The 22,465-nt window shown below is 48.6% G+C and overlaps 1 protein-coding gene across 1 annotated transcript; it reads left to right on the top strand.

Annotated features, from left to right (window-relative positions):
- Positions 1 to 12,578: 12,578 nt before the first annotated feature.
- KLHDC7A (kelch domain containing 7A) lies at positions 12,579 to 15,909 on the top strand. Its single transcript, XM_077151085.1, has one exon. It carries the CDS (start codon positions 12,890 to 12,892, stop codon positions 15,242 to 15,244), a length of 2,355 nt encoding a protein of 784 aa, XP_077007200.1. The 5' UTR covers positions 12,579 to 12,889; the 3' UTR covers positions 15,245 to 15,909.
- Positions 15,910 to 22,465: the final 6,556 nt, after the last annotated feature.

The raw sequence follows: 22,465 nt of genomic DNA, 5'->3' as shown, positions 1-22,465 counted from the left end.
AAAGCCCTAGCATGGCCTACTCCGGCCTCCGTGCATCCCAGAACGGAAGAAACCACCAAGCCGGACTCCCTTGAGCTTCTGGGAGGCGGACTTCGGTAGCAGGCAGCAGGGTGGGCAGGACGGGCACAGGGTCCAAGGTCAAAGCGTCAAGACCTGCCTGCGTATCGCTCACCAACCATGGGAAATTGGGTGAGGGTACCACAATGGGCTCATCTATAAAATGGGGACACTAATGCCAGCTGCAGAGGATAGCGTAATCAGCCATGCTGGTCAAGGGTTGCGGCCATCACTGTAGTGGTTGTTCGTCGAGGTCACAGGAATGGACGGCTGGTCAGGACGTCCTGGAACGGGTGAGCTGGCACTTGGGCCCCGCGGACGGCGCTCACCATGGAGGGTCCACCATGGGCAGGGCCTGCAGACTCAGACCCCAGTTGGCATCCTCTTCTAGTGACTCCTGCCCCAGCCTCACCCCAGACAGCGCACAGCAGGGATCCTGGGCGAGGGGCAGCAGGTTGAGGGTTGAGGAAATACATCAGTATTTAACACCCAGTGTGTATGTGGCCATGCATGTCAGCTGGGGATACAGCCCAGGGACACTGAGCATAATAAACCACATAGGCCAAGGAGAGATAAAGGAAGAAAGGACCCCTAGGTCAGTGCAGAAAAAGCTACCGCTGCCACCCAACACTTCTGGAGCCCCTTTCAGGTAAGTAGTACTTTGTCCTCGACATATCCCCCCACCCCCAGATGCAGTCACATCCCCTGTGCTCTAGTCCCAGCTAAACTAGACTTTCTCCAGGCCTCAGTTTCCCCATTGGTCAAACCAGAATCCACTTTTTCTAATCCTTCCAAACTCAAATGGCCGCACCCTCAAGTGTGCATGTGTGCATGTGTGTGTACACACATTTGTTATGTGTGTGCGTGTGTGTAAAGGCCACACAACCTCCCTGTCTCTCTCTCCATCCTCTACACACCCTGTCTGTACAGAGCTTACCCCCAAGATGTCCACGACCACCTCCTCCCAGCCTCGGCCCTTCACTCAGGGCCTCACCTGTCCTGCCCACCTGGCGTCCACCTTCACGTTGGAAAATGAGGCCCTTTGGGCAGAGCAGACCGGGACGAGGCAGTGGCACAGTGAAACGTGAAGCTAATCCCTAAAAGACGGGCCTGTTGATCTGCATGGCACGCATTTGTCTCTGACTGCTTTATCCACCCCCTGAGCAAACGGGAGCGTTCTCAATTTATCCTGCCCGCACGGAGAGCAGATTGGCGGCGCGCACGCACATTCACAGAAGCCCAATATAGACTTCCAATTATCTTTTAATTTTGCTCCTGTCTTCATTTGTTCAGTTCACTTTTTCCAAACAGGGATGAAAAAAATGAAAACGCTGTAATTTATGGAGTTTGAAGTCAGCACAGGGGAGCATGGTGCTCGCCCGCCGGGTGGGTGGGTGCCAATGTGCAGCAGGGAGCCTCCTTCCCCGTCACCCAGCAGCCCAAAGTCCCTGTCGTCCCCATTCCGTCTCCCTTAGGCAGCTGTGCTTGCTGAGAGGCCGGCACGGAGGGCGCACACCGGGGGCCTCACGTAGGGCAGACTGCTAGCGGCCGAGCTGTTTCACCTGTGTTAGCTCAACCCGCAGATGAGGCCCCAAGGTCACCCAGAAGGGCGGAGCCTGGATTCAAACCAGTGCCATCTAACTACCCACTTGTACGCACACACACACCCAGGCCCCGCGCCCGATCTGGAGGTCTCCATGGCTTGCCATGGCTCTTTCCCTGTATGCTCAGACCTTGCTCCCTCCCCCTTGGCCTTCCCCATTCCTGCCGGGTAGGGACGCCCTCCTCCCCTCTTGGGCTCGCCTGGTGCAGGGTCGCCCGTAGCACCCTCCCGTGGAAACCTGCCAACGGGCATTGCGGGTTGGGTCACAATCTCCATAGGGCAGGGGCCACATCTGTCTCCTTCACCCTTGTCACCACCCCTAGCACAGGCCTCGGGGCACAGCAAGCATCTGGTAAATACGTGTTGCATGAATGAATTAATAAGCCAGTCTATGTCCCCTTATCAACAACCAATTCTAACTGCCTCTTCTTGGGAAACTCTTCCTGCCCTATTCTGATCCCTCGGGGGCTCCCCTGGCCGTCTTGTAACCAAGAGGCACTTGTTGATAAACCACTCCATTAACTTTTCTTTGTGATATATGATGGCTAAGTCCTACCTTGGGTATACCCCTCCTCCTGACCAGAACGTGAATTCCGCTGGAGCTGGGACTGTGTCTTCTGCTACCAGGATTTCTCCCACCTCCCCGCCCCCAACAACCCCGCCCCGGGGCCGGCTCGGACCCACACAGGAGCCTCTTGCCAAGGTCCTCACTGATGGTCTGACTTGGAGGCTTTTAGCTGGAGCTGGTGGGAGACAGCCAAGGAGAAGATGGGGCCACCTTTGGGCAGGAAGCAGCACGCCAGAGGTGCTGAGACTCTGCTCTCCTGGTGGCAGCTGAGAGGGCAGAGCCAAGTCACAGAAATGGGGACTTCTTCATGGCTTTCCTTTTCAAGGATCCAGCCGCCTAGAAGCTGCCCCTGTTGCTGGAATGGTGGCCTGGCCACTGGGGGGCCTGCATTAGCCCAGACAGCCCTGGTTTCCCCACTGGACACATCATTTCTATTTCCTTCCCTAGCCTGTCCACTGCCACTGCCTCCTGGAGGAAGACAAATGGGTGGTGCAGTCAGAGAGGCTTCATTATAAATCAAGCCTGTGCCACTCGCAACCTATGTGACCTAGTCAAGTCCCTAGAGACTCAGTCTCCTCAGCTGTGTAATGGGGATGATGCAAGGCCCACCTCTCCAGGACACTGGGGAGGGTGAGTGAATTTACTTCTAGGCAAGCACCCAGGACTCCAGTCCCTCTTTCCTCACTTACCTTGGCCTCACAGAGGGCAACCACTTGGCCACCACCCTAAGGGGGAAGAGGGATTTTGAACAGACAAGTAGAAAAGCTAACTAATTTTTTAGACCTGAACTCATTGAGATCTGATGTGCTTCTTAAAAACAGAGATTTCAAAAGGGCCACAATGGTGGCTTAGCAATGTGCACATTTTATTTCGTCCTCCAGAACACCTACTAAATAACCAGAAACAGTACAGAACAGCTCCTGGGGCAACATCTGTGACTGGACACACAGCGTACCCAATTCAGGACCAGCTGGACTGGCTGTGAGCCCCCCAGAACTGTGAGTTCTCCATCCATGGCAGCTGGTGCCCCTCCCCCACAGGCTGCTTCCCAGAGGGGAAAGGAAAGAGACTTTACCAGCAGCAGGGGCAGAGCCCAACCAAACGTCAACTGCAGAACTAATTAACAAATTCTGACAACTACAAATAGACCCCCAGCTCAGGTGAACTTGGTCAAAGCGGAGTTCGCTCATTTTTGCCCCCGTGCCAAGGGGGCAGGGCTGACGGAAAAAGAAACAGGTTTTTGTAGTTGTGTTTCTACAAAGGCTTGACTGCCTTTGGATACAGCAGCAGGGCTTCTCAGGCTGCAACTGCCCCAGGCACAGGCAGAAACAAGCTTGTTTGTGGGCTTGTCTCGAGCCTGTGCCTTCCCCATGGGAGGGGTGGAGCCCAACTCAAGTGGAATCCCTCCCTCAAGGAATTCAGACACCAGGGCTTGGTAATTTGAAGCCATTAAAACCAGCCTACAACCTCTCCTCTGTCTCCATGACGCCCCCAGCAGGGAGAGTCTGCCAAAGTTAAAGGTATCGCATCATCTTATGCTGGTGGGAACTGCAGGCAGACAAGCACCACATACTGGGCAGGATAAGAAAAACAGAGCCCAGAGACTCACAGGAAAGTGTTTCAACCTGCTGGGTCTCACCCTCAGGGAAAACCAACACAGGTGACTCTTTCTTCCTGACAGGAGGCCAGTTTGGTCTGGGAAAATCTGGCTGGGGTCTATAGTACCTACAGAGACCCTCCTAAGGGTGGGGGGGGGGGAAAGGTACCATACAGGCAGGGCAAGAAACAAGAAAACAAGAACTGAAAAATTCTCCTCTGTTAAACAAAACTTAAGCTAGAGGTCCAGATAAAGCTGAACTGAATGTCAAAGAACAGCTAGACAACAAATTCATCCAGCAAGAAAACCCTAGGAAAAAGGAGTGAAAGCAATCTCCAGAATAAACTAATTAAGGTAATTAAATGTCTAGCCATCAGCAAAAAAAATAACAAATCGCACTAGGAAAATTGAAGACATGGCCCAATCAAAGGAACAAATAAACAATTCAAATGAGATACAGGAGCTGAAACAATTAATTCAGAATATATGAACAGACATGGAAAACCTCATCAAAAATCAAATCAATGAATTGAGGGAGGATATAAAGAAGGCAAGGAATGAACAAAAAGAAGAAATCGAAAGTCTGAAAAAACAAATCACAGAACTTCTGGGAATGAAAGGCACAGTAGAAGAGATGAAAAAAACAATGGAAACCTACAATGGTAGATTTCGAGAGGAAGAAGATAGGATTAGTGAACTGGAGGATGGAACAGCTGAAATCCAACAAGAAAAAGAAAATATAGGGAAAAAAAACAGAAAATATGAGCAGGGACTCAGGGAATTGAATGACAATATGAAGCACACGAATATACATGTTGTTGGTGTCCCAGAAGGAGAAGAGAAGGGAAAAGGAGGAGAAAAGCTAATGGAGGAAATTATCACTGAAAATTTCCCAACCCATATGAAAGACTTAAAAGTACAGATACAAGAAGTGCAGCATACCCCAAAGAGAATAGATCCAAATAGACATACTCCAAGACACTTACTAATCAGAATGTCAGAGGTCAAAGAGAAAGAGAGAATCTTGAAAGCAGCAAGAGAAAAGCAATCCATCATATACAAGGGAAGACCAATAAGACTATGCTTAGATTTCTCAGCAGAAACCATGGAGGTGAGAAGACAGCGATGATATACTTAAATTATTAAAAGAGAAAAACTGCCATCCAAGAATTCTATATCCAGCAAAATTGTCCTTCAAAAATGAGGGAGAAATTAAAATATTTTCAGACAAAAAAGCATTGAGAGAATTTGTGACCAAGAGACCAGCTCTGCAAGAAATACTAAAGGGAGCACTAGAGACAGAAATGAAAAGACAGAAGAGAGAGGTGTGGAGAAGAGTGTAGAAAGGAAGACTATGAGTAAAGGTAAAAAAAAGGAAAATTAGATATGACATATAAAATCCAAAAGGCAACATGGTAGAAGAAAGTCCTACCTGTACAGTAATAACACTAAATGTTAATGGATTAAACTCCCCAATCAAAAGACACAGAATGGCAGAATGGATTAAAAAACAGGATCCATCTATATGCTGTCTACAGGAAACATATCCTAGACCCAAAGATAAACATAGGTTGAAAGTGAAAGGTTGGGAAAAGATATTCCACACAAATAACAATCAGAAAAGAGCAGGAGTAGCTATACTAATATCCAACAAATTAGACTTCAAATGTAAAACAGTTAAAAGAGACAAGGATACTATGTATTAGTAAAAGGAACAATTAGCACAAAGACATAACAATCATAAATATTTATGCACTGAACCAGAATGCTCCAAAATACATGTGGCAAACACTGAAAAGAGAAATAGACACATATACCATAATAATTGGAGACTTCACTCCTCACTCTCATCAATGAACAGAACATCTAGACAGAGGATCAATAAAGAAACAGAGAATTTGAATAACACAATAAATGAGTTAGACTTAACAAACATTTATAGAACATTACACCCCACAACAGCAAGATACACCTTTTCCTCAAGTGCTCGTGGATCATTCTCAAAGATAGACCATTTGCTGGGTCACAAAGCAAATCTCAATAAATTTAAAAAGACTGAAATCATACAAAACACTTTCTCAGATCATAAAGGAATGAAGTTGGAAATCAATAATAGGCAGAGTGCCAGAAAATTCACAAATATGTGGAGGCTCAACAACACACTCTTAAACAACCAGTGGGTCAAGGAAGAAATTACAAATGAAATCAGTAAATATCTTGAGGCAAATTAAAATGAAAACACAACATGTCAAAACTTATGGGATGCAGCAAAGGCAGTGCTAAGACGGAAATTTATTGCCCTAAATGCCCATATCAAAAAAGAAGAAAGAGCAAAAAATCGAGGAATTAACTGTCCACTTGGAAGAACTAGAAAAAGAACAGCAAACTGACCCCAAAGCAAGCAAAAGGAAAGAAATAATAAAGATTAGAGCAGAAATAAATGAAATTGAGAACATGAAAACAATTGAGAAAATCAACAAAACCAGAAGGTGGTTTAGGAGAAAATCAATAAGATTGATTGACCTCAGTGAGGTTGAAAAAAGAAGAAGAGAGAGGATGCAAATAAATAAAATCAGAAATGGAAGAGGAGACATAACCACTGACCCCACAGAAATAAAGGAAGTAATGACAGGATACTATGAACAACTTTATGCTAATAAACTAGACAATGTAGGTGAAATGGACAACTTCCTAGAAAGGCATGAACAACCAACTTTGACTCGAGAAGAAATAGATGACCTCAACAAACCAATTACAAGTAAAGAAATTGAATCAGTCATTAAGAAGTTCCCCCAAAAGAAAACTCCAGGACCAGATGGCTTCACATGTGAATTCTACCAAACATTCCAGAAAGAATTGGTACCAATCCTGCTCAAACTCTTCAAAAGAATTGAAGAGGAGGGAAAGCTACCTAACTCATTCTATGAAGCCAACATCACCCTCATACCAAAGCCAGACAAAGATATTACAAAAAAAAAAAAAGCTATAGACCAATCTCTCTAATGAATAGATGCAAAAATCCTCAAGAAAATTCTAGCAAATCAAATCCAGCAACACATTAAAAGAATTATACATCATGACCAAGTAGGATTCATCCCAGGTATGCAAGGATGGTTCAACATAAGAAAATAAATTAATGTAATATACCATATCAACAAATCAAAGCAGGAAAACCACATGATCATCTCAATTGATGCAGAAAAGGCATTTGACAAAATTCAACACCCTTTCCTGTTGAAAACACTTCAGAGGATAGGAATAGAAGGGAACTTCCTTAAAATGATAAAGGGAATATATGAAAAACCCACAGCTAATATCATCCTCAATGGGGAAAAGCTGAAAACTTTCCCCCTAAGATCAGGAACAAGACAAGGATGTCCACCATCACCATTGTTATTCAACATTGTATTGGAAGTTCTAGCCCGAGCAATTAGACAAGAAAAAGAAATACAAGGCATCAAAATTGGAAAGGAAGAAGTAAAACACTCACTATTTGCAGATGATATGATACTATATGTCAAAAGCCCCAAAAAATCCAGAGCAAAACTACTAGAGCTAATAAATGAGTATAGCAAAGTGGCAGGTTACAAGATCAACACTCAAAAATCTGTAGTGTTTCTATACATTAGTAATGAACAATCTGAGGGGGAAATCAAGAAACAAATTCCATTTACAATTGCAAGCGAAAGAATAAAATATTTAGAAATAAATTTAACTAAAGAGACAAAAGACCTATACAAAGAAAAACTACAAGAAATTGTTAGACGAAATCACAGAAGACCTAAATAGATGGAAGGGCATACCGTGTTCATGGATTGGAAGACTAACTATAGTTAAGATGTCAATTCTACCTAAATTGATTTACAGATTCAATGCAATACCAATCAAAATCCCAACAACTTACTTTTCAGAAATAGAAAAAACAATAACCAAATTTATCTGGACGAACAGAGTGCCCCGAATAGCTAAAAGTATCCTGAGGAAAAAAAAAATGAAGTTGGAGGTTTCACGCTACCTGATTTTAAGGCATATTATAAAGCTACAGTGGTCAAAACAGCATGGCAGTGGCATAAAGATAGATATACTGACCAGTGGAATCAAATAGAGTATTTAGATATAGACCCTCTCATCTATGGACAATTGATCTTTGATAAGTCAGTCAAGCCAACCCACCTGGGAAAGAACAGTCTCTTCAATAAAAGGTGGCTAGAGAACTGGATATCCATATGGAAAAGAATGAAAGAGGACCCATATCTCACACCCTATACAAAAGTTAACTCAAAATGAATCAAAGACCTAAACATTAGGTCTAAGACCATAAAACTGTTAGAAGAAAATGTAGGGGAATATCTTATAAGTCTTATACTTGGAGGCGGTTTTATAGACCCTACACCCAAAGCAAGGGCACTGAAGAAAGGAAGAAAGAAATGGGAACTCCTCAAAATTAAACACTTTTGCGCATCAAAGAACTTCATCAAGAAAGTAAAAAGACAGCCTACACAATGGGAGACAATATTTGGAAACGACATATCAGATAAAGGTCTGGTATCCAGAATTTATAAACAGATTGTTCAACTCAACAACAAAAAGACAGCCGATCCAATTACAAAATGGGAAAAAGACTTGAACAGATACTTCTCAGAAGAGGAAATACAAATGGCTAAAAGGCACATGAAGAGATGCTCAACTTCCCTGGCCATTAGAGAAATGCAAATCACAACTACAATGAGATATCATCTCACACCCATCAGAATGGCCATATCAATAAAACAGAAAATGACAAGTGCTGGAGGGGATGTGGAGAAAGAGGCACACTTATCCACTGCTGGTGGGAATGTCAAATGGTGCAACCGCTGTGGAAGGCAGTTTGGTGGTTCCTCAAAAAGCTGAATATAGAATTGCCATATGACCCGGCAATACCATTGCTAGTTATCTACTCAAAGGACATGAGGGCAAGGACACAAATGGACATTTGCACACCAATGTTTATAGCAGCATTATTTACAATTGCAAAGAGATGGAAACAACCAAAATGTCCATCAACAGACGAGTAGCTAAACAAATGTGATATATACATACAATGAAACATTATGCAGCCGTAAGACAGAATAAAGTTATGAAGCATGTAACAACACGGATGGACCTTGAGGACATTATGCGGAGTGAGATTAGCCAAAAACAAAAGGACAAATACTGTATGGTCTCACTGATAGGAACTGACAATACTGAATAAACTTGGAATATTTCCTTGGTAACAGAGACCATCAGGAGATACAAAAAGGTAAGATATTGAGTAATTGGACCTGAAGGGATACAGATTGTGTAACAGGACTGAATATAAAAACTCAGAAATGGACAGCACAATACTACCTAACTGTAACACAATTATGTTAAAACACTGAATGAAGCTGAATGTGAGAATGATAGAGGGAGGAGGGCTGGGGGCATAAATGAAATCAGAAAGAAAGATAGATGATAAAGATTAAGGTGGTATAATCTAGGAATGCCTAGAGTGTATAATGATAGTGACTAAATGTACAAATTTTAAAAATGTTTTCTGCATGAGGAAGAACAAAGGAATGTCATTACTGCAGGGTGCTGAAACTAGATGGTAATTAATATTTAAAATTTCAACTTATGTGTGAGACTAAAGCAAAAAATGTTTATTTGGTACAAAATTTATATTTTGACTAGTGCATTTCCTAATATAACTTCTGTAGATGGCTTGATTGAACCCCATAAGTACATGGAACCTTGAGTAGGACATGAGATTTTGTTGGTTTGTCCACAGTGATGCCCCGATGAATCCCAGAGTGATTTGATCAGTGAGTGGAAAAGTATTTGCAAAGTCCCCTTCAGGGAATGATGAGAAAGGGGAAAAAGTCAACCTCCCCAAGTTGAATCCTTGATATTCTCACAAGCAGTGTGGACAACCAAAGCTATAGGCTGAGCCCCCAGCCTTGAGGGTTGTTCATATGAAACTTAACCCCACAGGGATAGGTCAAGCCTCCTTAAAATTAGGCCTAAGAGCCACCCCCCAAGAGAGCCTTTTTTGTTGCTCAGATGTGGCCTCTCTCTCCAACCAACACAACAAGCAAACTCACCACCCTCCCCCTGTCTACATGGGACATGACTCCCAGGGGTGTGGACCTTCCTGGCAACGTGGGACAGAAATCCTAGAATGAGCTGAGACCCAGCATCAAGAGATTGAGAAAACCTTCTTGACCAAAAGGGGGAAGAGTGAAATGAGACAAAGTGTCAATGGCTGAGAGATTCCAAACAGAGTCGAGAGGTTATCCTGGAGGTTATTCTTACGCATGAATAGATATCACCTTGTTATTCAAGATGTAGTGGAGAGGCTGGAGGGAACTGCCTGAAAATGTAGAGCTGTGTTCCAGTAGCCATGTTTCTTGATGATGATTGTATAATGATATAGCTTTCACAATGTGACTGTGTGATTGTGAAAACCTTGTGTCTGACGCTCCTTTTATCTACCTTGTCAACAGATGAGTAGAACATATGGAATAAAAATTAAAAATAGGGGGAACAAATGTTAAAATAAATTTAGTTCGAAATGCTAGTGATCAATGAAAGGGAGGGGTAAGGGGTATGGTATGTATAATTTTTTTTTTTCTGTTTTCATTTTATTTCTTTTTCTGAATAGATGCAAATGTTCCAAGAAGTGATTATGATTATGAATATGCAACTATGTGATGATATTGTGAATTACTGATTATATATGTAGAACAGAATGATCAAATAGGAATGTTTGCATTTTCTTTGTGGGTTTTTTTTTTTTTTGGTATTTAAAAAAATAAAATTAAATTTAAAAAAACAGAGATTTCACCCCAACCTACTTATCAGAATCTAGGGGTAGGGTTAAGGAGTGAAGCACAGAAATGTGCATGTCTATCAAATACTCCCATGGATTCTTGTGCCTTTTAGGTTGAAAATCTTTATTTTGACCTGGATGGGAAGGAAGGAAACCCAGGACTCGACCCCTTCAATTCCTCTCTGGGACAGGCTAAGGAGGTTGACTTCCCAGGAAGCTACACCTGTTGGTAAATCCAGGTCTTTAGAACTTTGGAGTTTATTTCCAAAGGGATTGGAGAACCTAATGACAACCAAGTTAGCATAACTTTGGAGTTCCAGGTACCCTAAAATGGGGATAACTACTGTCTCTCTCTCAAAGGGTACAATGATCATTAGATAAGGTCATCCAAAATACCCAGTACAAAGGCCAATCCGCATTGGCTATTGTTCCAGTTAGGCAGGGCCCAGAGTAGGCCTCAGTAGGTTGGGTAAGGGTCAGACTCTGTCTTCAGGACTCTGTCTTCAAGGACTTGGGAGCCACCAGGAGGAGAGTTACGTGCATGATGAACTTTACAAGTCTGCAGATGTGATGAGGCCTAAAAGAGGAGCATAGAACAAGAGACCCAGAGAAGAAAAAGGTGCTCTCGCTGGAGGGAGGAGCATGGAAACATGGCCTTTGGCCCGACTCACAGCTGAAGGGTTGTTGACCAGCAAACACAAGGAGGGAGCTTAGCAGCCAGCCAAGAAGTCACATTGGCCCAGAGGTGGCCAAGCTGGGCATTTCAGGCAGCGATTGGGAGATTTCTTTGGAAGGGTAAATCGAGGCTGGAGCATAGAGGGCTGTGAACATGGCCATAAAGTCAAGGCTTCAGGGCAGTCTCTGGGCACGCATGTCCATTGGCCCAAAAAGTGGTTGGCAAGTTGTTTTTTTTTTTTATTAGATGCCAACATTCAAAAGTTGGGAGAGGTCACATCACTACCTAGAGTCTAAGCTTCTCTAGACGGATGGGACGATCTGGCAGTGTTGGGTCAGCACACCTGGACCCCAGGGGCTGGGCCGGCCTTACAGGTTCACATCACCTGCCTGGCCCGATCCAAGTGGGAGTTTGAGACCCTGTACTGACCTCTGGGGACTCTTCCTTGGAGGACCTTGATGAGGGGAGGGGATTCAAAAGGGCCTATTGATGGTGACTAATATTGACGATGCTGAGGACAAGTTGGGGAGTAAGGGAAAGAGGACAGACTAGCTAATATTTACTGAGCTTTTATGGCCAGGAGCTTCGGTCCTACAGGCTTTATGTGCATTAACCATTTTGTTCTCAGCCCAGCTTTCCAAGCTGGGTATGCTGTCATGCCCCATTCTTCAGATGTGGAAACTGAGGCACAGAGAGGTGGAGCAGTCACTTGTCTACGTCCCCCAGCTGGTAAGTGGCAGAACCAGGTAGATGACATGGGGTAGGGGTGGGGGACCCGGTGTTCCCTCTGTCTGTCACCCCGCGAGGTCGTGTGGTTTTGAGGGAGATGATCTGTCCCACGTCTCACCCCAATCTGGGAACTGATGAGGTATGTTTGTCCAAACTCCTGGGAAAGGCCAGTTTCTCCTAGGAAACGCGTCAGGCAGGAGAGGAGGGCAGCGGCCTTCCTGTCCAGTGGTCTGGCTGCAGTCCCTGACTCCAGCCTCCCTCGCTGCAACCCCACCGTGGGAACCAGCAGACCCAACAGGAAAGAAAGAGAGGATCCAGGGAGGATCCCCAGTCCCCGAGCCACCCCCACTGCAGCTCCACCTGCCCCAGGACTCACCACACCCAACCCTTCCTAGTCCGGTTAATTTGCAAACAATGTTAAAAAAAAAAAAAAAAAAAAGCACATACACAAATAATAACCAACCCCGTGCATTTCCTGGCATCGGGTGACTGTTTGGTTAAGAGCTTCCTCCGTCTTCGTGTATCCACCGGACACTCCTAGCATCCCGCAGCTGCTGGCCACTGAGCTGGCCCGGGTGGCTGACCACAAGTCCAGCCCTGAGGCAGACCCCAGGCCCCCAGGGAAAGGATGGCAGGAGAGGAGGCCAGCCACTGAGGAGCCGCCAGCCCGGGCCCCAGCAGCCACCCTCTGCCAGCTTAAAGTCACCTTTGCTCTGACTCCCTGAATGCCGACCAGAGCCTGCCCAGAACCCCCTCCTGCTCAGCTCGGCAGGAACCGGAACCAGCCTCTATTGGGTAATCAGTAATCGGATTCTTTACATTCCAGCATGCTCCCGGGAGGAGCGGAGGCCCAGACCTGGCACTTAGACATGCAACTGGCTGGCCAGGTGGTGCTGTCCGCTGCCGCCCTGCTCCTGGTAACGGCGGCCTACAGGCTGTACCGGTCAAAGCTTGCCCAGGCCCCACGGAGGGCTGCCGGCACCAAGGGAGGAGCCGAAGAGGAAGGTGAGGGCTCGGGACAGCCTGCCCTCCAGCGGGGCTCTCCCAGGTCACTTCCAAGGGGTCTGAGACGCCAGAGGGTCAGCCAGGAGGCCGGAGCACCACTGGGCTGCCCCTGGGAGAATCCAGGAGGCTTCCCCGTCCTGGCAATGGGAGCCACGACCAGAGATGGGGAACCCAGGAGAAAAGGAGCAGGTGAGGAGCGCGACGGGCAGTGCCCGGACTCCCCTCGCTGCGGTGGCCAGGGAGCCGGGATGGCAGTTGGTGATAAGCCCGACCTTTCCCGCTGCCCCCAATCGGGCAGTGAACCCACGTGGTCCCCAGCGGGACTTACCGCAGTCAACGGCAGCTGTGGGGGCGCCGCGCCTGCCCCATGGCGGGATGGCAGACCCCCCGAGCAGCCGGGGCCTGGGGAGCTGGGCTCCCCACACCAGCACTGGACGGCCCACTCGGAAGGCAGCAGTGGCATGTGCCAGAGCTGGGTCTTCTCCCAGGTGACGGGGGTCAGCAGAGGAGAGGCCAGGGCCCTCCAGGCCGCCTCGGACATGGGCCTGGCCCTGCACAAGCAGGAGGGAACTGCCAATACCTCCTACACTTTCTCGTCCATGGCCCGGGTTCGAGTGGAGGAGAATTTCATACGGGAGAAAGTAGAGGGGACCAGGCCGAGGCTGAAGGGCAAGGTGTATGACTACTATGTTGAGTCCATCTCTCAGGCCATCTCCAGGGGCAGGCTGGTCCCCAGGATGGCAGCCCTGGCTGGGGCTCCCACCCCTGAGCCACTGACAGACTCCTCGGGACCAGGGGCAGCCTCCGGGGGCCGTGCTGATGACACAGAAGGTGCAGCCGAACCAGCCGCCTCCTGCCAGCCTGTGCCGCCCGGCTCCACGCAGGGCCTGGGCAGGAAGGACAGCCTCCTCCAGATTGCAGAGAACCCAGAGCTGCAGCTTCGGCTGGATGGCTTTAGGGCCCCAGCTGCACCCGGCCCCGACCAGGGAGTCCTGCCTGCCAGCCCCGGGTCCCTGACTTGTCCCCAGGCTAGCTCTGCCGGAAGCAGAGGGGAGCCCCACGTGCAGCTCATGGCAGGCGCCAATTTCTTCCACCTCCCGCTCAGTCCCGGCTCAGCCTCAGACGTCCACCTGGATCTGGGCAATTGCTACAAGGTGCTGACCTTGGCCAAGAAGCAGAACCTGGAGGCCCTGAAGCAGGCAGCCTACAAGGTGATGAGCGACAACTACCTCCAGGTCCTGCGCAGCCCCGACATCTACGGCGGCCTGAGCGGGGCGGAGCGGGAGCTCATCCTGCAACAGAGGCTCGGCGGCCGCCAGCACCTGGTGGTGGCTGACATCTGCCCGCAGGCGGACTCGGGCCGCCTCTGCTGCTACGACGACGAGCAGGACGTCTGGCTCCCGCTGGCCGGTCTGCCCCCCGAGGCGGTGTCCCGGGGCTGTGCCATCTGCAGCCTCTTCAATTACCTCTTCGTGGTGTCCGGATGCCAGGGCCCCGGGCGCCGGCCCTCCAACCGCGTCTTCTGCTACAACCCGCTGACGGGGATCTGGAGCGAGGTGTGCCCGCTGCGCCAGGCCCGGCCCCACTGCCGGCTGGTGGCGCTGGACGGGCACCTGTACGCCATCGGGGGCGCGTGTCTGAACACGGTCGAGCGCTACGACCCCCGCCTGGACCTCTGGGTCCCCGCGCCGCCGCTCCCCAACGACGCGTTTGCCCTGGCGCACACGGCCGCGGCCTGCGCGGGAGAGATCTTCGTCACGGGGGGCACGCTGCGCTACCTGCTGCTCCGCTTCTCCGCCCGGGAGCAGCGCTGGCGGGCCGGCCCCTCTGGCGGGGGCAGGGACCGCACGGCCGAGATGGTGGCGGCCGGCGGCTTCCTCTACCGCTTCGACCTCAACCGCAGCCTGGGCATCAGCGTGCACCGCTGCGGCGCCAGCACCCGGCTGTGGTACGAGTGCGCCACGTTCCGGACGCCTTACCCGGCCGCCTTCCAGTGTGCCGCGGTGGGCGACCTCATCTACTGCGTGGGGCGCCAGCGCACCCTCTGCTTCCTGGCCGACCACGTCTCGCCCAGGTTTGTGCCCAAGGAGCTGCAGAGCTTCCCCTCCCCACAGGGCACCCTCCTGCCCACCGTCCTCACCTTGCCCGCCCCCCACGTGCCGCAGACCAGGGTCTAGGGACCCCCCCAACACACACACACACACACTCACACACACTCACGCTGTGCTTCTTATGCAAAATGGGGAGGCAAAGAGGACGCGGACTCACCGCTTCCTGGGCCATTTCTGGGAAATGGGACAATCCGGGAATTGAGCCCTTCAAACCCCGCCGTCTGCACCGGCTCTGGAGTCCCAGATGAGTCTTTGCTCTTAGTAGGCTGCAGAGCTCCAGTGTCAGAAACTGCGTTTGTTGTAGCAGGGGTCGTCATGCCTGCGGGGGTGGGGGTATCACCAGCTTGCTTCTAATCTGAATTATTGGAGGAGGGAGTGTATTCTAGGACCCTACCAAGTTCAGGGGCACAGCTTGATGCAAGGACGGCTCCAGGTGCCAGCTGGCCCCCAATGACCCTTAGAGCTTATGCCTCTGGACCTGAGCCAGTCTCTATAAGTTAAACACACAGGTGGGAAAAATCAGGGATGTGGTTGGGGCAGGACCAGGTAAGAGCCCAGCAGAACCCTAGGGGCCCACCCAGAGGGAGCATGTTTCAAGAAGGAAATAGAGACACTGAAGTTGGAGCTGCCCATGGGCTGGGTCTCCTGCTGGCCAAGTAACTTGCCAAAGCCCTCTTTCCTTTTTTTTCATTACATGGAATTCTAATGTAGTAAAAGACAGAGGAGAAACATCTTTCTTATCAGTCACTTGAAAAGGTGCATCTTCTCATAGTGCTCTACTGAGAGTCACTTGAAAAAGTGCATCTTCTCATAGTGCTCTACTGAGAATGCAGTTGTTTCTACATGTGTGGTCTCAGGACAGGGATGGTAGACGTGTGACCCCAGGGCCACCCTCTCCTGGGGCTAATTGGCCCCTACACTCTTTCCCCTGGATCTCAGAATCCTTCGCAACACAGCTCTCCAGCACACAGCCCTCCTGTCTGGGAGCTGGGGCAGTCCAGTCAATCCTTTAGGGCTTAGGGGAGGATCCAGAGAATGGGACCTCCTTGCACATGTGGTTTGGTAAATTCTGAGATGGAAGAGCTCCTCCAGCCTCAGAAAGGTGCCTGTTCCTCTGGGAGGAAAGAGAAAGAGTCTGGTCCAATCCATTACTGTATCTCTTGTCCCATCTCCAAAGTGCCTACATAGATAGAAACGCAGCCAGTGGAGCCGGGGCTAATTCTAAAGTGACAAATGGCATGGAGGGAAGAAAAAGTCCTGGGAGGCACATCAGGGTGGGGCCTGACAAATGAGGACACTTCAGACTTTGGTGTTCATTTCTCACAATGTGTGTCCTTCTCTGCCTCTGCCATGGGAAAAAAAAAAGTTCTTCCCGAGTTCAAGGTGGTTCCCAGCAGGAGCTGGGGTTCCCTGCAGCTTCTGGAGCTGAGGCTGAGGGCCTTTTGGAAGATGAAATTAGAGCCAGAAGGAGGTTAGCATAGAAGGGAGAACAGTGCATCTACTGGACCGAACAAGGCCACCATCCCTAACCTAAGACCTAAGAAGATGAAGTTGCTTAGTTTATGTCTAAATCAGGGGCCAGGAGGGAAAAGCCTGCCAGGACTGTGGTTGGCCCTTAGGCCCTGCTCAACTCAATGTAGAGTAAGCCAGGTGCATCCAGGGGCACGATTTGGAGGGTGCTAATCTCTGCGCAGGGCGAGGCAGATCTTCTCCTACACATTCTACATAGAGCATGTTGATCTCCACATTGACTGGGGAGAGGATGATGATTCCCTGCACAGCTGCACTCCAGGCAGACAATAGTGCCAAGGGTCCTTACGGTCCCTGCCCTGGGACATCCTGGAGCCTCCACAGAGGCCTACCTGGCACCCGGGCTATGGGCCCCAGGTCCAGGGGAATGGGTGACCCTTGGACATCGGCCTCCGAGGGGCTCCTAGAGTGAGAGACACAGCCTTAGGGATTCAACTCACCAGCGGGCACTGGTGTTGTGACACCAGTTGGTTTGCTTGGGAGGAGAACCCTATCTGGGAGCTGGGGGCATGTGGAACCAGACCCAGCCCCCCAGGCAGGCCTCTGGTGAGGAAACCAGGCAAGGGACAAGACCACAGCCAAGCTGAGTAGCGTTCAAGGAAGGTCACCGGGTCCAGCGGGAACTGGGGACTGCAGAAGCACATTGCATGCACTTGGAAGGGACCAGGGAAATGATTCCAGGCATAAGACTGCAAAACCTTGATAGTGGCCTCCAAACTGTGTCAACCCAGTGGCCCCGCTAACCTTTACCAAGAGATTGGAGCTGGTATGTTTATCATCACTGCCTGGGTCTCAAAAGCTGGGCTTGGAATGGAAGTGTGGGGGCCATCGTGATGGAGCAAGGTGAGGGGGCCTGGAAAGACCAGCCTCTGAGGGTCAGGATCCATCCATGCACGCATGAAACAAGCATGTCCAGAATGCTTCCTGTGGTCCAGGGCCTGCTCTAGGTGCTGGGGGTGCAACCCTTCCCTGCCCTGTGGAACTTGCACTCCAGTGGAGGAAAACAGGCAATGTAAAAAGCAAATATACAAACAAGTAAATAGAACTATGGACAAAGAAAAGTCCGGGAAGCGGGGTGGCCAAGACCGGGAGAAAGAGGTTGCACTTTTAAGTAGTGTGACCAGGCCTCCCTGTTAAGATGACCTATGAACAGGGGCCTGAATGGAAATCTAGGAGATGAACAGAGCAGGCAATGGGGAGGCTGGTCCTGCTGTCGGGGGTGGGGGGGGGTGGGGGTGCAGGGCTGCCTGCCAGAGGCATCAGCTCGGTGCATGGAGAGGACAGAGGACCAGCAGCTCTGAAGGGAAAAAATTCAGTTTTGCCAATACCAGTAAACGAGAGGCTACTTGGACAGAGGTAACCTAAGATCCCTATGAGAGAAGCAGAGTCTATACTTTTAGGGTCATGAGTAAAAATAATTCCCAGGGAGCCAGCAGGGTAGCAGCCTGCAGTTATCACTCCATGGGGTCAGGGTCAAGGCTTTCCCTTGACCTCATCTAAGAGCCTGGGGTCTGTGCACCTCCTGCCCTAGCCTCAGAATAGCCTCTGGGTCCCTTGGCTTCCCTGTGGTCATCTATCCTGCTTTCCCAATAAGACTTCTTACTTCTTAGGAAAAAACACGAACATTAAGTTTAGGCTGCTTTCTACTTTAAGTCAACCAGGCCCGTTACAGCAGAAAAAAAAAAAATTGGAAAATAGAGAAAAGCATAAAAAAAATCACCCCAATTTTACCACCCAAAGATAACCCCTACTGTGATGCAAGTCCCTCTAGTCTTTTTCTCCTATGCCTGGTTTTTGTTCGGCTTGATTTCTGCTTAGGTGTGATGATGCTGAATACACAATTCAGTAGCTTCCTTTTTTTCACTTAGTTTTTTAGAATGAGCATTTTCCCGTGTTATCACAAACCTTCAGTAAACATTTCAATAGCTGCCCAATATTCCATCAATTGCAGACTCTCCAGTTTATTTAAGCATTCCCCCTCCTGCTGGGCCTGGAGATTTTTTTTTTCCTGTTAGTTTCTTCCTCCATCATAAATAAAACGTCCTTTGTTCTCTCGTTCCTGCCTGTCTGGGCCTCCTTCCATATTATAGACAAGAGAAGCACAGTCCAAGCCTTTCTGGAATGGCAGCAGCATCACCCAAGCAATGATACGAGCCACAGCATTTGCCTCCTGCTGCGGTCTGCCCTGTCCCGCCCCACTCCCTGACCGTAGGACACAGCACTGCCCTGGAAATGTCCAGGCTGGATGGGGGGTGGGGTGTCATTCTAGCTGCCTTCCCTATGGACTCCCTGGCTCTGGGATGTGGGACAGGGAGCCTCATTTACTGGGCCCTGGCTCTGCATTTGCCTTATAACACATCGTCTCGTTGATGCCCATGAGGTTGGCATAGCACCTCCCCTCTAATGAAACCCTGGAACCAGGATCCTGGCATCAGCCTGTCTCCAGGCTGTCCTCACCCGTGCCAATCAATTATGCTCCATCCTTGAACTCAAAGCAAATGTTTTAAAACTCTCTGACCCTTGATATCATGTCGAGAAAATGGGTTTGCCACTGTCAGCACCCAGCCCAGGAATGGGTGGTCCAAAGAAAGTCTTGAGGCAGCTCAGGGGGTTGTCTTGTACTCATGCTCCCCTTTTTCTGTGTCCTGTCCCCACAGAAGCAGGGTTGCTGGCATGTAAGCCACAGACACCCCACCTTGTCTGATAAGGTACTCAGATACATTTACTCACATTTTGGGTCCTCCAAATGAGAGTCTCTGCTCTCCTCTCCCAGGGTGCACAACTGAGAATGGACTGATCTGCGTTTCCCCAGGCTCAAACCATCATGCATTTCCCAAAGTGTCAGACAATGCAGGAAAGCTGACAGATGCTGCTCAGGGTCCCCTGGAAACCATGAGAAGGTGCAAGGTTGAGAGGGGCTCCGTTATTTTAAGAGCTGCTCGGAGAGATGGGGGTTCTGAGCACAGAGCTGGGTTGGGATGCATGTATTTAGAATCACAGACAGAGGCTCCAGGAACCCCCATGTTTGTAACCCTGACCTGGAAGGGCCTTGGAAGCCCCTAAAGCTGTGGCTCCAGCTAGAAGCAAGCTCCGAGGCAGACCTAAGGCTGAGACAGAGGGAAAAGGGTGAGACACAAAGGGAGGCCCCGCCTAGAACCTCAGGAGAAAAGCGCTGGGAGCCCAAAGAAAAGACAGCCTGGGGCAGCATCTCTGCAAACAGCTCTGAGCCTTGGGATTTTTGAAAAGTGGGATGTGGGTGAAAATAAAACAAAAAGCGATCAAGTTCTGAGCTGCCTTTTTGTGCGAGATCCGGGAGGAGACGCAGATTTTATACAAATACCGATAACAGCACTCCCCATGCCAAGTCACGGTGCAAATACTACACAATTATTGCCCCATTGTATCCTCATGTCAACACTGCCAGAATGGTTATCCCATTATATAGATGAGGAAAGTGAGATGACACCAAAACATTTAAAATTACTCTTTAATATGTCTTGGTATTAGTAACAGCTACCTCTTTATTATTAAAAAACTTGAAAAGAGAAATTTGATTATGGTTAATACGATTGAGCACTTGTAATGCATTAAGCCCTGTAATAGGCTCTCTACTTCTATTATCCCATTTATCCTCATGACAATTGTGGTAGATTGCAAAGCAACCCCATTCTCCTCCCTTCAATTTCTCCACCACTCAAAGCTAGCCGTAGACTCAGTGTGGCAAGTGGGGCAGTTTTCTTGGTGCTCTTGGAAACCCTGCAACTGCCCCATGCAAGCAAGCCTAGGCCAGATTGCTGGGTGGCAAGAGATGTGAGACCAGTTATCCCAGCTACCCAGTCAACAGCCAGCTACTGCCCAACCTGCAAGCAAGACCATTGACCTTGAGCTGGCCACGGACGCCTGAGTGAGCCTATCCAATCCCAGCTGAAGAACTGACCAGCTGAACCCAGCCCAGATTGCCAATCTACAGACTTGGCAGCTAAAGAAATGGTTGTGGTTTAAAGCCACTAAATTTGGGGGTGGTGTATAACACAACCATAGATCAATGGTGCAAAACCTCTGTGAGATACAAATGTTATCACCGTTTTGTGATCCTGGAAAACTTTAAGGAAACTAGAGTGTGAGAACATGAAGCAATTTCCCCAAGATCACACAGATAGAAGGCAGAGGCCCTGGGGTGCCACCCCAACTCATAGATTCCAAAGCCTGCATTCTTCCTCTTTCACCCTTTGGTTCCTGGGTTCTGTTGTAGATTCCTGGAGGAATGGCCATCGGGCCTGGGTATGATGCTCAGCCCTCTGCTCCGAGCCAGCTCAGAAAGGTCAGGAGATTAGCTCCCTGAAAAATAACTACTCACACCAATTGAATGCCAAATAGTAAGCAAGCAAAGTAAGCACTATCCTAGCACTAATACATTTAATTCTGAAAATAGCCCTGTGTGCTAGATATTTTACTCTGTTACAGATGAAGAAACTGAGGCATAGAGACTTTAAGTAACTAGCCCAAGGTTGCATAGCCAGTAAGTGATGGAGCCCATTCCACCAGGGCTGCTGTAGTGTCAGAGGAGAATAGAGAGAATTTGCTTCCTGCCCTCCTCTCCCTCCCGGGAACTTCAGGGTGGGTGGATGTTCAGACTAAATATGCACTGCCCATGAGCAGAGACCTTGGCTCTCTTGCTCAAGGGGTCTGATTCATCTCAATGTCCCCTGGATATGGTCCAGGACCTGGCTCAGAGCAGGCACTCAGTGACCACAAGAAAGAATAAAGATGGTAAGTGACACCCTATGAGATGTCCTGGTTTCAGCCTGCTCATACCCCATCTTGATCTTTAAGGACTGAAACTCTTGCTGGTGATTTTTTTTTTTACCCCTTAGAGTCTGCAAAGATGAGTTTGGTCCCAGGGAATGAAGGCTAGAAATCCAAAATCCTGTGGCCACTTTCCATAAGCCACAGCTTTTGTAATTGCCATATCCAACATTTATATGCACTTAGATTTTTATTCAGAGACTTGAGACCTATTATGGTCCCATTTGATTGATAAAATAAGTAAGGCTCAGACAGATCACACAGCTGTCAGCAGATACTCATCCTTCAAAGCCTGGAAAGTGTGTCTTCTCTCCGCTTTCCTCTGGCACTCCCCACCTCTCAATCAGGACTCAGCAGTAAATACAATCCAGCCTCTCCTCCCATCATAGCCTCTGCCGGCAGGTCTGCTGACCCCAGCAGCTTCCCTGAGGGCAGGGACGACGTCCCACTTGGTGCTGCAGTGGAGAAGTTCAGAGTTATCAAGCAATTATGATCATTGCATCATTATATAGATAACTTTTTATTACTTTTTAGCATGTTGTAAGACAGCCAAAAGGTAATATCTGAATTTACTGAGGCTCACTGAACTGCAACCCAGATGCCTTGATCTTTGATAGTGATTGTATTTTTACCTTATGACTGTAAAAGCCTCATGATAACTTGGGACTGGCCTTGCTTGTACCCCTCATCTTATTTTACAGCTTTGAAATCTTTTGATCAACAGTCCCTTAATATTTATTAATGATAGAATTTGCCAGTCCAGAAATAATTCACCCCAATTCCTAAGCTATCTTTCTAAACAAAGCTAGAGCTAACATGAACTGGCCCCCTAGACATGAGCAGTAGCTTGAACCTTAACCTATAAATGACCTATACCTCGTTATAATATTGAAAATCACACCTGTCATCACGTTAAGGTAGGCATTTTCTTACATAGTTCTGTGACAAAGC

This window comes from Tamandua tetradactyla, chromosome 2 (assembly GCF_023851605.1).
Source record: "Tamandua tetradactyla isolate mTamTet1 chromosome 2, mTamTet1.pri, whole genome shotgun sequence".
NCBI classification, from domain to species: domain Eukaryota; kingdom Metazoa; phylum Chordata; class Mammalia; order Pilosa; family Myrmecophagidae; genus Tamandua; species Tamandua tetradactyla.
The sequence above is the reverse complement of the archived record's forward strand: the minus strand, read 5'-3'. Positions and strand labels throughout refer to the sequence as shown.